General features: G+C 66.7%; 1 protein-coding gene across 1 annotated transcript in view; it reads left to right on the forward strand.

Moving 5' to 3' along the window:
- Nucleotides 1-14,549, forward strand: part of LOC136995170 (solute carrier family 12 member 6-like) — a 34,474-nt gene extending 19,925 nt beyond the window's left edge. Inside the window, exons 18-24 of the mRNA XM_067314966.1 lie at nucleotides 502-700; nucleotides 3,540-3,832; nucleotides 7,483-7,614; nucleotides 7,702-7,809; nucleotides 8,458-8,606; nucleotides 11,681-11,814; nucleotides 14,439-14,549. Coding sequence (XP_067171067.1) covers nucleotides 502-700; nucleotides 3,540-3,832; nucleotides 7,483-7,614; nucleotides 7,702-7,809; nucleotides 8,458-8,606; nucleotides 11,681-11,814; nucleotides 14,439-14,530 — 1,107 coding nt within the window. The 3' untranslated portion in view covers nucleotides 14,531-14,549. The remainder of the gene's footprint in view (nucleotides 1-501; nucleotides 701-3,539; nucleotides 3,833-7,482; nucleotides 7,615-7,701; nucleotides 7,810-8,457; nucleotides 8,607-11,680; nucleotides 11,815-14,438) is intronic.
- The last annotated feature ends 1,058 nt before the right edge of the window (nucleotides 14,550-15,607 follow it).

Here is a 15,607-nt window from a genome sequence, read left to right on the forward strand (position 1 = left end):
GACACCTGGGCCCCTTCCCGGACGCCTGGGTCCCTTCCCTGGACGCCTGGGCCCCTTTTCCCGGACACCTGGGCCCCTTCCCCAGATGCCTGGGCCCTTTCCCCGGACGCCTGGGCCCTTTTCCCGGACGCCTGGGCCCCTTCCCCGGACGTCTGGGTCCCTTTTCCCGGACGCCTGGGTCCCTTCCCCGGACACCTGGGCCCTTTCCCCGGACGCCTGGGCCCCTTCACCCGGACGCCTGGGTCCCTTTTCCCGGACGCCTGGGTCCCTTCCCCGGACACCTGGGCCCTTTCCCCGGACGCCTGGGCCCCTCACCCGGACTCCTGGGCCCCTTTTCCCGGACGCCTGGGCCCCTTCACCCGGACACCTGGGCCCTTTTCCCGGACACCTGGGCCCCTCGCCCAGACGCCTGGGCCCCTCCCCGGGCAGGCCGCAGTGGGGAGCAGCCCCGCGCTGACCCCCCCGTGTCCCCCCCGTGTCCCCCCCGTCCCCGCGGCGCAGGAGCTGCGGCGGCGCATGGCGGCCGCGGGGCTGCGGGGCTTCGCGCAGGCGCTGGTGGCGCCGCGGGCGGCCGAGGGGCTGGCGCAGCTGGTGCAGGGCTGCGGCCTGGGCGCCCTGCGGCCCAACGCCCTGCTGCTGGGGTGGCCGCGGGGCTGGCGGCGGCGCGGCGGCGACCCCCGGCCCGCCCGCACCTTCGTCGGTGAGTCCCCGCGGCGGCGGCGGCGCGTGGGGGGGCTGAGGCCGGGCGCGTTCGGTGCACGGATGAGCCTCGGAAGCTGAGGCCGGGCGCATTCGGTGCACGCATGAGCTGTCGGGGCTGAGCACGGAGCCGCTCGTTGCACGGATGAGCCGCGAGAGCTGAGGCCGGGCGCATTCGGTGCACGTGTGAGACCCTGGAGCTGAGCACGGGGCCGCTCAGTGCACGTGGGAGCTGCGGGAGCTGAGACCGGGCACATTCGGTGCACGGATGAGCCTCGGAAGCTGAGGCCGGGCGCATTCGGTGCACGTGTGAGCTGTCAGGGCTGAGGCCGGGCGCATTCGGTGCATGTGCGAGGTGTAGGAGCTGAGACCTGCTGCGCTCGGTGCATGGACAAGGCATGGGAGCTGAGGCCGGGCGCGTTCGGTGCACGGATGAGCTGCTGGAGCTGAGCACGGAGCCGCTCGGTGCACGGATGAGCTGTCAGGGCTGAGACCTGCTGCGCTCAGTGCACGTGTGAGACGCCGGAGCTGAGACCGGGCGCACTCGGTGCACGGATGAGCCTCGGAAGCTGAGGCCGGGCGCATTCGGTGCACGCGGGAGCTGCCGGGGCTGAGCACGGGGCCGCTCGGTGCACGCGTGAGACGCCGGAGCTGAGGCCGGGCGCATTCGGTGCATGTGGGAGCTGTCAGGGCTGAGCACGGAGCCGCTCGGTGCACGGATGAGCCTCGGAAGCTGAGGCCGGGCGCATTCGGTGCACGCATGAGCTGTCGGGGCTGAGCACGGAGCCGCTCGTTGCATGGATGAGCTGCGAGAGCTGAGGCCGGGCGCATTCGGTGCACGTGTGAGACCCTGGAGCTGAGCACGGGGCCGCTCGGTGCACGTGGGAGCTGCGGGAGCTGAGACCGGGCACATTTGGTGCATGTGGGAGCTGTAGGAGCTGAGACCGGGCGCATTCGGTGCACGTGTGAGACCCTGGAGCTGAGCACGGGGCCGCTCGGTGCACGTGGGAGCTGTAGGAGCTGAGACCGGGCACATTCGGTGCACGGATGAGCCTCGGAAGCTGAGGCCGGGCGCATTCGGTGCACGTGTGAGCTGTCAGGGCTGAGGCCGGGCGCATTCGGTGCATGTGCGAGGTGTAGGAGCTGAGACCTGCTGCGCTCGGTGCATGGACAAGGCATGGGAGCTGAGGCCGGGCGCGTTCGGTGCACGGATGAGCTGCTGGAGCTGAGCACGGAGCCGCTCGGTGCACAGATGAGCTGTCAGGGCTGAGAATGGAGCCGTTCGGTGCATGAATGAGCTGTGGGGGCTGAGGCCGGTCGCATTCGGTGCACGGATGAGCCGTGGGAGCTGAGGCCGGGCGCGTTCGGTGCACGTGGGAGCTGCCGGGGCTGAGGCCGGGCGCGTTCGGTGCACGGATGAGCCATGGGAGCTGAGACCTGCTGCGCTCGGTGCATGGATGAGCCGTGGGGGCTGAGGCTGGGCGCATTCAGTGCATGTGTGAGACCCTGGAGCTGAGGACGGACACACTCAGTGCATGGACGAGCTGTGGGGGCTGAGGCCGGGCGCGTTCGGTGCACGTGTGAGACCCTGGGGCTGAGCATGGTGCCGCTCGGTGCATGTGGGAGCTGAGGCCGGGCGGATTCGGTGCACGGATGAGCTGCGGGGGGCTGAGACCTGCTGCGCTCGGTGCACGGATGAGCCTCGGAAGCTGAGGCCGGGCGCATTCGGTGCACGCGTGAGCTGTCGGGGCTGAGCACGGAGCCGCTCGTTGCACGGATGAGCCGCGAGAGCTGAGGCCGGGCGCATTCGGTGCATGTGGGAGCTGTCAGGGCTGAGCACGGAGCCGCTCGGTGCACGCGTGAGACGCCGGAGCTGAGGCCGGGCGGATTCGGTGCATGGATGGGGCCGGGGTGGGGGGGGGGGCTGAGGCCCAACGCCCTCGTGATGCCCCCACGTCCCCCCCGACGCCCCCCTAGCTGAGCCCTGACGCTCTCGTGACACCCCATAGCTGAGCCCCGACGCCCTCGTGACACCCCAGGTCCCCCCTGACACCCCATAGCTGAGACCTGACACACTCGTGACACCCCAGGTCCCCCCCAACTGAGCCCCGACACGCTCGTGACACCCCACATCCCCCCCGACACCCCTTAGCTGAGCCCCGACGCCCTCAAGACGCCCCAGAGCCGAGCCCTGACGCACTCGTGACACCCCATAGCCGAGACCTGACACGCTCGTGACACCCCACGTCCCCCCCTGAGACCCCATAGCTGAGGCCTGATGCCCTCGTGACGCCCCTTAGCTGAGCCCTGACACGCTCGTGACACCCCACGTCCCCCCCGACACCCCATAGCTGAGGCCTGACGCCCTCGTGACACCCCAGGTCCCCCCGTGACACCCCATAGCTGAGCCCTGACGCCCTCGTGACACCCCACATCCCCCCCAACTGAGTCCTGACGCTCTCGTGACACCCCCGAGCTGAGCCCCGACGCACTCGTGACACCCCACATCCCCCCTAGCTGAGCCCTGACGCCCTCGTGACGCCCCAGAGCCGAGACCTGACGCCCTCGTGACGCCCCACATCCCCCCCTGACACCCCTTAGCTGAGGCCCGACGCGCTCGTGACACCCCACGTCCCCCCTAGCTGAGGCCCGACGCACTCGTGACGCCCCACAGCCCTCGTGACACCCCATAGCCGAGACCTGACGCACTCATGACACCCCATAGCTGAGCCCCGACGCACTCGTGACACCTCACGTCCCCCCCTGACACCCCCCATAGCCGAGGCCCGACGCAACTCGTGACACCCCCCGTCTCTCCCCCCCCCCCCCCCCCCGGGCAGGGCTGGTGCGGGCGGCGGCGGCGGCGGGCCGGGCGCTGCTGGTGGCCAAGGGCTGCGGGGCGTGGCCGGGCGAGGGGGGCCTGGAAACCGCCGCCGCCGGCCCCGCCCCCCCCGAGCCCGCCGCCGCCGCAACCGCGGGGGGCCTCGAAACCGCCGCTGCCGCCGCGCGCCGCCGCGCTGAGGGCGACGGCGATGATGGCGGCCATGATGGCGGCGGCAGCCTGGACGTGTGGTGGGTGGTGCACGACGGCGGCGTCCTCACGCTGCTGCCCTGCCTGCTGCGGCAGCACAAGGTGCGGGGGGGGGTCGCTGTGGGTCGCTATGGGGCGGCTGGGGGTTGTTATGGGGCGGCTGTAGGGCTGGGGGTCGCTATGAGGCTGGGGGTCGCTATGGGGCTGCGTATCTCTATGGGGTCGCTGTGGGGTGGGGGTCACTATGGGGGTCGCTATGGGGCCGGGGGTCGCTGTGGGGCAGCCGTGGGGCTGGGGGTCGCTATGGGGGTCGCTGTGGGGCTGGGGGTCGCTGTGGGGCCGCTATGGGGCTGGGGGTCGCTATGGGGCTGGGGATCTCTACGGGGTCGCTGTGGGGCTGGGGGTCTCTGTGGGGCTGCTATGGGGTTGGGGGTCACTATGGGGGTCGCTATGGGGTCGCTGTGGGGCTGGGGGACACTATGGGAGTCGCTATGGGGCTGGGGGTTTCTATGGGGCGCTATGGGGCTGGGGGTCTCTATAGGGTCGCTGTGGGGCTGGGGGTCGCTATGGGGCTGGGGGTCTGTGTGGGGCTGCTGTGGGGTTGGGGGTCTCTATAGGGTCGCTGTGGGCTCTATAGGGTCGCTATGGGGCTGGGGGGCGCTATGGGGGTCGCTATGGGGCGAGGGGGTCGCTATGGGGCTGGGGGTCGCTATGGGGCAGCCGTGGGGCTGGGGGTCGCTATGGGGCTGGGGCCACTATGGGAGTCGCTATGGGGCAGCTATGGGGCTGGGGGTCGCTATGGGGTCGCAATGGGGCTGGGGGTCGCTATGGGGCAGCCGTGGGGCTGGGGGTCGCTGTGGGGCCGCTATGGGGCTGGGGGTCTGTGTGGGGCTGCTATGGGGTTGGGGGTCACTATGGGGGTCATTATGGGGCTGGGGGTCGCTGTGGGGCAGCTGTGGGGCCGGGGGTCGCTATGGGGCCGCTATGGGGCTGGGGGTCTCTATAGGGTCGCTATGGGGCAGCTGTGGGGCTGGGGGTCTCTATGGGGCGCTATGGGGCTGGGGGTCGCTGTGGGGCAGCCGTGGGGCTGGGGGTCTCTATAGGGTCGCTGTGGGGCAGGGGGTCGCTATGGGGCAGCTGTGGGGCTGGGGGTCGCTGTGGGGCTGGGGGTCGCTATAGGGTCGCTGTGGGGCAGGGGGTCGCTATGGGGCAGCTGTGGGGCTGGGGGTCGCTGTGGGGCTGGGGGTCTCTATAGGGTCACTATGGGACTGGGGGTCGCTATAGGGTCGCTGTGGGGCAGGGGGTCGCTATGGGGCAGCTGTGGGGCTGGGGGTCGCTGTGGGGCTGGGGGTCTCTATAGGGTCGCTGTGGGGCTGGGGGTCGCTATGGGGCAGCTGTGGGGCTGGGGGTCTCTATAGGGTCACTATGGGACTGGGGGTCGCTATAGGGTCGCTGTGGGGCAGGGGGTCGCTATGGGGCAGCTGTGGGGCTGGGGGTCGCTGTGGGGCTGGGGGTCGCTATGGGGCAGCTGTGGGGCGGCTGGGGGTCGCTGTGGGGCGGCTGGGGGTCGCTGTGGGGCTGGGGATCTCTATAGGGTCGCTGTGGGGCTGGGGGACACTATGGGGGTCGCTATGGGGTCGCTGTGGGGCAGGGGGTCGCTATGGGGCAGCTGTGGGGCTGGGGGTCGCTGTGGGGCTGGGGGTCGCTATAGGGTCGCTGTGGGGCAGGGGGTCGCTATGGGGCAGCTGTGGGGCTGGGGGCAGCTGTGGGGCTGGGGGTCGCTATGGGGCAGCTGTGGGGCTGGGGGTCTCTATGGGGCGCTATGGGGCTGGGGGTCGCTGTGGGGCAGCCGTGGGGCTGGGGGTCTCTATAGGGTCGCTGTGGGGCAGGGGGTCGCTATGGGGCAGCTGTGGGGCTGGGGGCAGCTGTGGGGCTGGGGGTCGCTATGGGGCAGCTGTGGGGCTGGGGGTCTCTATAGGGTCACTATGGGGCTGGGGGTCGCTATAGGGTCGCTGTGGGGCAGGGGGTCGCTATGGGGCAGCTGTGGGGCTGGGGGCAGCTGTGGGGCTGGGGGTCGCTATGGGGCAGCTGTGGGGCTGGGGGTCTCTATGGGGCGCTATGGGGCTGGGGGTCGCTGTGGGGCAGCCGTGGGGCTGGGGGTCTCTATAGGGTCGCTGTGGGGCAGGGGGTCGCTATGGGGCAGCTGTGGGGCTGGGGGCAGCTGTGGGGCTGGGGGTCGCTATGGGGCAGCTGTGGGGCTGGGGGTCTCTATAGGGTCACTATGGGGCTGGGGGTCGCTATAGGGTCGCTGTGGGGCAGGGGGTCGCTATGGGGCAGCTGTGGGGCTGGGGGCAGCTGTGGGGCTGGGGGTCGCTATAGGGTCGCTGTGGGGCTGGGGGTCGCTATGGGGCAGCTGTGGGGCTGGGGGTCGCTGTGGGACTGGGGGTCGCTATAGGGTCGCTGTGGGGCTGGGGGTCGCTATGGGGCAGCTGTGGGGCTGGGGGTCTCTATAGGGTCACTATGGGACTGGGGGTCGCTATAGGGTCGCTGTGGGGCAGGGGGTCGCTATGGGGCAGCTGTGGGGCTGGGGGTCTCTATAGGGTCACTATGGGACTGGGGGTCGCTATAGGGTCGCTGTGGGGCTGGGGGTCGCTATGGGGCAGCTGTGGGGCTGGGGGTCGCTGTGGGACTGGGGGTCGCTATAGGGTCGCTGTGGGGCTGGGGGTCGCTATGGGGCAGCTGTGGGGCTGGGGGTCTCTATAGGGTCACTATGGGACTGGGGGTCGCTATAGGGTCACTGTGGGGCAGGGGGTCGCTATGGGGCAGCTGTGGGGCTGGGGGTCTCTATAGGGTCACTATGGGACTGGGGGTCGCTATAGGGTCGCTGTGGGGCAGGGGGTCGCTATGGGGCAGCTGTGGGGCTGGGGGCAGCTGTGGGGCTGGGGGTCGCTATAGGGTCGCTGTGGGGCTGGGGGTCGCTATGGGGCAGCTGTGGGGCTGGGGGTCTCTATAGGGTCACTATGGGACTGGGGGTCGCTATAGGGTCGCTGTGGGGCAGGGGGTCGCTATGGGGCAGCTGTGGGGCTGGGGGTCTCTATAGGGTCACTATGGGACTGGGGGTCGCTATAGGGTCGCTGTGGGGCAGGGGGTCGCTATGGGGCAGCTGTGGGGCTGGGGGTCTCATAGGGTCTCTATGGGGCGGCTGTGGGGCTGGGTGTCGCTATGGGGTCGCTGTGGGGCTGGGGGTCTCTGTGGGGCTGCTATGGGGTTGGGGGTCACTATGGGGGTCGCTATGGGGTCGCTGTGGGGCTGGGGGACACTATGGGAGTCGCTATGGGGCTGGGGGTTTCTATGGGGCTGCTATGGGGCTGGGGGTCTCTATAGGGTCGCTGTGGGGCTGGGGGTCGCTATGGGGCTGGGGGTCGCTATGGGGTCGCTGTGGGGCTGGGGGTCTGTGTGGGGCTGCTGTGGGGTTGGGGGTCTCTATAGGGTCGCTATGGGGCTGGGGGGCGCTATGGGGGTCGCTATGGGGCAGAGGGGGGTCGCTATGGGGCCGCCGCGGCGCCGGCAGCGAGCGCGCACGCGCGCGCGCTGCCGTTTGGGCGGGAATCACCACAGCGGCGTTGCCACGGCAACCGGTCGCCGCGGCAACGGGCCGCGGATTGGGCGGCGGCGGTCACGTGGCCGGCGGCGGGCGGGTGGCGCTGACGCGCTGCCGGTGGGGGGGGCGGGGCTGGGGGCGGGGCCCGCAGGCGTGGCGCGGCTGCCGCGTGCGGATCTTCACGGTGGCGCAGCTGGAGGACAACAGCATCGAGATGCGGCGGCACCTGCGGGCCTTCGTGCGGCTGCTGCGGCTGCCGGCGGCCGTGGAGGTGGTGGAGATGGTGAGGGCCCCTCGCCCCGGACGCCTGGGCCCCTTCCCCCGGGTGACTGGGTTCCTCCCCCGGACGCCTGGGCCCCTATCCCCGCAGCACGACAGCGACATCTCGGCCTACACCTACGAGCGGACGCTGATGATGGAGCAGCGGTCGGCCATGCTGCGGCAGATGCGGCTGTCGGAGGCCGAGCGGCAGCGAGAGGTAACACCCCACCCCCCCCAACACACACACGCACACCTGCACGCGCCTGTTGCGGCAGCGCGGGCGCCTCCCGGGCTTACCGCCGCTGTGCGGGGACACGGGGTTGACGCGTGTCACGGCGGTGGTGTCGCGCCTGACGCCCTCCCTCACGCGGGACGGCGCCATAGCGCTGAGGAGGCTTTTGGCGGGAATCACCATGGCGACGGCGTCGCTCTGGGGCGACTGTTGCACGGGGGGGGGGGGCGGCTGCAATTTTTGGCGGGAGTCGCCATGGCAACGGCATCGCTCTGTGGCGGCTTGCGCACGCGCGCGGCCCCTGGCGGGAATCACCATGGCAACGGCGTCACTGTGGCGGCCGTTGCGCGCGTGCGCGGCCCTTGGCGGGAATCACTATGGCAACGGCGTCATTCTGGCGGTTTGCGCACGCGCACGGCCCTTGGCGGGAATCACCATGGCGACCGCGGCGCTCGCCGCGCGCTGCCTCACCCGCTCCCCGTTACCCCGGCAACCGCGCGGCGGCGCTGATTGGGCGGCGGACCACGTGGGGGGGTGGGACAAGAAAGCGGCGCGCGACGCGATTGGACGGCGGCCCCACGTGGGGGTGGGGGGGGAGCGGTGGCGTGAGGCGATTGGGCGGCGGCCGCGCAGGCGCAGCTGGTGAAGGAGCGCAGCTGGCGGCCGCGCCTCAGTAGCGCCGGCTCGGAGGACGAGGAGGACACGGAGGCGACGCGCGTCCACCTCACCTGGAGCCGCCCGCGACGCGGCCAGCCCGGCCCCGACCTGCTCGGCCCGCGCCCGTGAGTGTCGCCCGGGGGCACTGGGATATACTGGGATATACTGGGAGAGCTCTGGGGGGGTACTGGGAGGCTCTAAGGGGAACTGGGATATACTGGGGGGGCTCTGGGAGGCTCTAAAGGGGACTGGGATATACTGGGAGAGCTCTGGGGGGTACTGGGAGGCTCTAAGGGGAACTGGGATATACTGGGAGGGCTTTGGGGGGTGCTGGGAGGCTCTAAGGGGGACTGGGATATACTGGGGGGGCTCTGGGGGCAACTGGGATATACTGGGAGAGCTCTGGGGGGGCGCTGGGAGGCTCTAAAGGGGACTGGGATATACTGGGAGGGCTCTGGGAGGGCGTTGGGAGGCTCTAAGGGGGACTGGGATATACTGGGAGGGCTCTGAGGGGGACTGGGAGGCTCTAAGGGGGACTGGGATATACTGGGAGGGCTCTGGGGGGCAACTGGGATATACTGGGAGAGCTCTGGGGGGCATTTGGGATATACTGGGGGAGTTTTGGGGGGTGCTGGGAGGCTCTAAGGGGGACTGGGATATACTGGGAGAACTTGGGGGACTGGGGGGGGGGGTGGACTGGGATATACTGGGAGGGTTCTGGGAGGGCGTTGGGAGGCTCTAAGGGGGCCCTGGGGGCAACTGGGATATACTGGGAAGCACTGAAGGGGCACTAGGAGGGACTGGGAGGCGCTGAGGGTGTAACTGGGATATACTGGGAGGCACTGGGGGCAACTGGGATCTGGTGGGAGGGACTGGGAGGCGCTGAGGGGGCACTGGGGGGAACTGGGATATACTGGGAGGGACTGAGGGGGGTACTGAGAGGCTCTAGGTGGAACTGGGATGTACTGGGGGGAACTGGGATGTACTGGGAGGCGCTGGGGGTGCTGCCACATGCCCTGACGTGTCCGTCCGTCCGTCCCCCGCCCGTGTCCCTGCTGTGGTCGCTGTCGCCGTGGGCTCCGCACACGTGTGTCCTGTGTCCCGTGGCCGTGGGCCGCCTCCGTGGGCCGCCTCCGTGTCCCCGCGTCCCACTTCCGTGTCCCCATCCTATGTCCTGTGTCCCTGTCCCGTGTCCCACCTCCGTGTCCACGTTCCGTGTCCCTGCTCCGTGTCCACATCCTATGTTCCATGTTCTTGTCCCATGTCCCACCTCTGTGTCCACATTTTATGTCCCATGTCCCACCTCCATGTCCCTGTCCCGTGTCCCACTTCCATGTTCCACCTCCGTGTCTACATCCTATATCCCGTGTCCCACCTCCATGATGTCCCACATCCCGTGTCCCACCTCCATGATGTCCCACATTCCGTGTTCCATCTCCATGTCTGTGTTCCTCCTCTGTGTCCCACCTCCATGTCCCATGTCCATCTGCCATCTCCATACCTATGTCCCATCTCCATGATGTCCCACATCCCGTGTCCCACCTCCATGCCTACGTCCCTCCTCTGTGTCCCACCTCCATGTCCCATGTCCCATCTCCATCTGCCATCTCCATACCTATGTCCCGTCTCCATGATGTCCCACGTCCTCTGTTCCACCTCCATGCCTACGTCCCATCTCCGTGTCCCATCTCTGTACCTATGTCTCACGTCCGCCTCCATGTTGTGTGTCCCACTTCCATGTTGTGTCCCATGTTTACGTCCCATTTCCGTGTCCCGTGTCCCACCTTCGCATCTACATCTTGTGTCCCGTCTCCACATCCATGTTCTACCTCCACGTCCCGCGTCCCACCTCCATGTCCCGTGTCCCATGTTCCACCTCCACGTCTACATCCCATGTCCTATGTCCTGCTTCCACATCTATGTCCAACCTCCACCTCCATGTCCTGTGTCCCATATCCCACCTCCCCCTCCCATGTCTCCTCTCCCTATGTCCTACGTTCCACCTCCATGTCTATGTCCTATTTCCATGTCCCACATCCCACCTCCATGTCCCACCTCCATGTTTATCTCCCACCTCCATGTCCCACCTCCGTGTCCCGTGTCCCACCTCCATACTTACGTCCCCCTCTGTGTCCCATGTCCATGTTCTACCTCCATACTTATGTTCCATCTCCATGTCCCACCTCCATACTTACGTTCCCTCCATGTCCCATGTTCATGTTCCGCCTCCATGTGCATGTCCCACCTCCATACTTACGTCCCACCTCTGTGTCCCACCTCCATGTCCATGTCCCGTGTCCCATCTCTGTGTCCCACCTCCATACTTATGTCCCCCTCCATGTCCCATGTTGTGTCCCACCTCCCTGTCCCACCTCCATACTTACATCCCACCTCCATGTTCCACCTCCATGTGCATGTCCTGTGTCCCATCTCCATACTTATGTCCCCCTCCGTGTCCCACGTCCGTGTCCCACCTCCATGCTTATGTCCCATGTTGTGTCCCACCTCCATACTCGTGTCCCCCTCCGTGTCCCACCTCCATGTTCTATCTCCATACTTATGTCCCACCTCCATGTCCCACCTCCATGTCCCACCTCCATGTCCATGTCCCATGTCCCACCTCCACACTTATGTCCATCTCCGTGTCCCACCTCCATCTCCGTGTCCCACCTCCATCTCCGTGTCCCACCTCCATCTCCGTGTCCCATGTCCCACCTCCATGTCCATGCCCCACCTCCATACTTATGCCCCACCTCCATGTCCCACCTCCATACTTATGTCCCCCTCCGTGTCCCATGTTGTGTCCCATTTCCATGTCCCACCTCCATACTTGTGTCCCACCTCCATGTCCATGTCCCGTGTCACACCTCCATACTTACATCCCCCTCCGTGTCCATGTCCCGTGTCCCACCTCCGTGTCCATGTCCCACCTCCGTGTCCATGTCCCACCTCCGTGTCCATGTCCCACCTCCATACTTATGTCCCACCTCCGTGTCCCATGTCCGTGTCCCACTTCCATGTCCCACATCCCACCTCCATGCTTATGTTCCACCTCCATGTTCCACCTCCATATTTACGTCCCCCTCCGTGTCCCACGTCCCCCCTCCATACTTATGTCCCACCTCCATGCCCACGTCCCACCTCCACGTCCCACCTCCGTCCCCCCGTGTCCCCCCCGTGGCGGCGGCGGCGGTGGCAGGGGCGCGCGCAACGTGCGGCGCATGCACACGGCCGTGCGCCTCAACGAGGCCATGGTGGCGCGTTCGCAGGGCGCCCGCCTGGTGCTGCTCAACCTGCCGCCGCCCCCCCGGCGCCCCCGCGCCCACGACAACTGCATCCCCCCCCCCCCCGGGGAGGGGCAGAGGGGTCCCGGGGCCTGCGTCCTGCCTCCCTGCCTCCGTCCTGCCTCCATAGCTGCGTCCCAGCTCCATGTTCTGCGTCCTGCTTCCCTGCCTCCGTCCTGCCTCCATAGCTGCGTCCTGCCTGCATCCTGCCTCCCTGCCTGCGTCCTGCCTCCATAGTTATGTCCTACCTCCCTGCCTGCGTCCTGCCTCCATAGCTGCGTCCCACCTTCATGTCCTGCCTCCTGCCTCCCTGCCTGCGTCCTGCCTCTATAGCTACATCCCATGTCTACGTCCTGCGTCCTGCCTCCATAGCTATGTCCCACCTCCACGTCCTGCGTCCTGCCTCCCTGCCTCCATCCTGCCTCCATAGCTACGTCCCATGTCCACATCCTGCCTCCCTGCCTGCATCCTGCCTCCATAGCTGCGTCCCACCTTCATGTTCTGCGTCTTGCCTCCCTGCCTCCATCCTGCCTCCATAGCTGTGTTCCACCTTCATGTTCTGCGTCCTGCCTCCCTGCCTGTATCTTGCTTCCATAGGTATGTCCCATCTCCCTGTTCTGTGTCCTGCCTCCATAGCTGTGTCCTGCCTCCCTGCCTCCGTCCTGCCTCCATAGCTGCATCCTGCCTCCATGTCTTGCGTCCTGCCTCCCTGCCTGCGTCCTGCCTTTATAGCTACATCCTGCCTCCCTGCCTGCATCCTGCCTCCATAGCTACGTCTTGCCTCCACGTCCTGCGTCCTGCCTCCCTGCCTGCGTCCTGCCTCCATAGGTATGTTCCACCTCCCTGCCTGCATCCTGCCTCCATAGCTACATCCCACCTCCACGTCCTGCCTCCCTGCCTGCGTCCTGCCTCCATAGCTATGTCCCATGTCTACATCCTGCGTCCTGCCTGCATCCTGCCTCCCTGCCTGCGTCTTGTCTCCATAGCTGCGTTCCATTTCCATGTCCTGCCTCCCTGCCTGCATCCTGCCTCCATAGGTATGTCCCACCTCCCTGCCTGCGTCCCACCTCCATGTCCTGCCTCCCTGCTTGTGTCCTGCCTCCATAGCTACGTCCCCTGTCCCATGTCCCACCTCTACACCCATGTCCCACCTCCACGTCCCGCATCCTGCCTCCCTGCCTGCATCCTGCCTCCATAGCTATGTGCCACCTCCATACTTGTGTCCCGCCTCCCCGTGTCCCGCCTCCATATTTAGGTCCTGCCTCCATGTCCTGCCTCCCTGCCTGCGTCCTGCCTCCATACTTGTGTCCCACCTCCATCTCCATGCCCTACATCCCACCGCGTCCCACCTCCACGTCCCATCTCCACCTCCATGTCCCGTGTTCCACCTCCACATTCCACCTCCATGTCCTGTGTCCCACGTCCCCCCTCCACGTCCCCCCCTCCACGTCCATGTCCTGTGTCCCACGTCCCCCCTCCGTGTCCCATGTCCTGCATCCTACATCCCACCTCCACGTCCCGTGTCCCACCTCCACGTCCCCTCTCCACCTCCGTGTCTCCATGTCCCATGTCCCACCTCCACATCCCACCTCCATGTCCCACTTCCACATCCTATCTCCACCTCCATGTTCTACCTCCCACCTCCATGTGTGTCCCGCATCCCACTTCCACGTCCATGTTGTGTCCCGCGTCCCACCTCCATGTCCCACCTCCACGTCCCGTGTCCCACTTCCACGTCCATGTTGTATCCTGCGTTCCACCTCCATGTCCCACCTCCACGTCTGTGTCCTACGTCCCACCTCTGTGTCCCACCTCCACGTCCCATCTCCACCTCCACGTTCCACCTCCGTGTCTGTGTCCTATGTCCCATCTCCATGTCCCGTGTCCCACCTCCGTGTCCCACCTCCACGTCCTGTGTCCCCCCTCCACATCCCACCTCCACCTCCCACCCCCATGTCCATGTCCCACCTCCATGTCCTGTGTCCCACGTCCCCCCTCCGTGTCCCACGTCCCCCGTTCCACCTCCATGTTCCACCCGTGTCCCACGTTCCACATCCTACGTCCCACCTCCATGTCCCGTGTCCCATCTCCACCTCCATGTCCTGTGTCCCCCCTCCACGTCCCCCGTCCCCCCTCCACCTCCACGTTCTACATCCCCCCTCCACATCCCACCTCCGTGTCCTGTGTCCCCCCTCCACGTCCCATCTCCATGTCCCACTTCCATGTCCATGTCCCGTGTTCCACCTCCACATCCATGTCCCACGTCCCGTGTCCCACGTCCCCCCCTCCACATCCCACCTCCGTGTCCCACGTCCTCCATCCCACCCCCTGGGGGGGGGGGGGCAACTAACACCGGCAGGAGGGGGGCAAATAACCCAGAGAGGGGGCAAATAACCCGGGGGGGGGCAATTAGCCATGGGGAGGGGGGCAATTAACCCCCGAGGGGGCAATTAATTGGGAAGGGGGAGGAGCCAACCACCGAGGGAGGAGGGGGGGCATCTCTGGGGCAGGCGCTAACACCCCCGGGGGGGGGGTTAATTAGCCTGGAGGGGGCTTAATTAGCATGTGGGGGGGTTAATTAACATGTGGGGGGGTTAATTAGCACCCGGGGGGGTTAATTACCCCCGGGGGGGGCAATTAAGGGGGGTCGTTTCCTTAACGAGCCCCCCCCAGACCTGGAGTTCGTGGAGGTGCTGACGGAAGGGCTGGAGCGGGTGCTGCTGGTGCGCGGCGCCGGCACCGAGGTCATCACCCTTTACCCCTGACCCCCCCCCCCATATCCACCCCCAGGGGCAATTAACTGCCCCCCCCCGGGGCAAAAACCCCCCCCGGCGACAGCAGAAGAAAAAAAAAACCGGAAAAAAACGGAGAAAAAACCCGGAAACGGCGGGCGAAAATCTCCCCCCCCCCCCCCCCCCCCCGGCCGGGGGGCAGGTGAGAACTGCGCCTCCGGGAAGGGGGGGGGGCAAATCCCGCCTGGCCCCGGGGGGGTAATTAAGCCCCTGGGGGGGTAATTAGCCTGCAAGGGGGTTGTTAGCCCCCCCCCCCCGGCTAATTGCCCCCCCCCCGGGGTAATTGCCCCCCCCTGCCCCCAAGCTGAGGGGGGGTTTTTTTGCCCCCAGCTGGGGGGGCAAATAAAAGAGTTTGGGAGCAGCCGGGGCTGTTGTGTGGTTTTGGGGGGGGGGGGGAATGGGTGGGAATTGCCCCCCCAAAACGGCCCAAATTGCCCCCAAAACGGGTCCCAGTTGCCCCAAAACGGCCCGAATTGCCCCAAAACGGGTCCTGGTTGCCCCAAAACGGCCCAATTTGCCCCCAGAATGGGTCCTGGTTACCCTGAAATGGCCCAAATTGCCCCAAAACGGGTCCTGGTTGCCCTGAAATGGCCCAATTTGCCCCAAAATGGGTCCAGGTTGCCCCAAAATGGCCCAAATTGCCCCAAAACTGCTCCAAATTCCCTTAGAAAAGCCCCAAATTGCCCCGAAAAGCCCCAAATTGCCCCAACCTGGACCTTGGCTGCCCCAAAATGACCCAAAACAGCCCCAAGTTGCCCCAAAATGGCCCCGAATCACCCGATTTGCCCCCGAACAGCCTCCGCAGCTGCCCCAAAATGGCCCCAACTGCCCCAAAACAGCCCAGATTGTCCTGAAATGCCCCAGATTGCCCCAAAACGGCCCCAGATTGCCCCAAAACAGCCCCAATTTGCCCCCAAATGACCCTAAACCGCCCCAAAAATGCCCCTGAATTGCCCCAAAATGATCCAAAACGGCCCCAAATCCCCCCAAAACGGCCCTGAATTGCCCCCCAAACAGCCCTAAAACCTCCCCAAAATGGCCCCCAATTAC

This window comes from Apteryx mantelli, chromosome 39, assembly GCF_036417845.1.
Source record: "Apteryx mantelli isolate bAptMan1 chromosome 39, bAptMan1.hap1, whole genome shotgun sequence".
Classification (NCBI taxonomy): Eukaryota; Metazoa; Chordata; class Aves; order Apterygiformes; family Apterygidae; genus Apteryx; species Apteryx mantelli.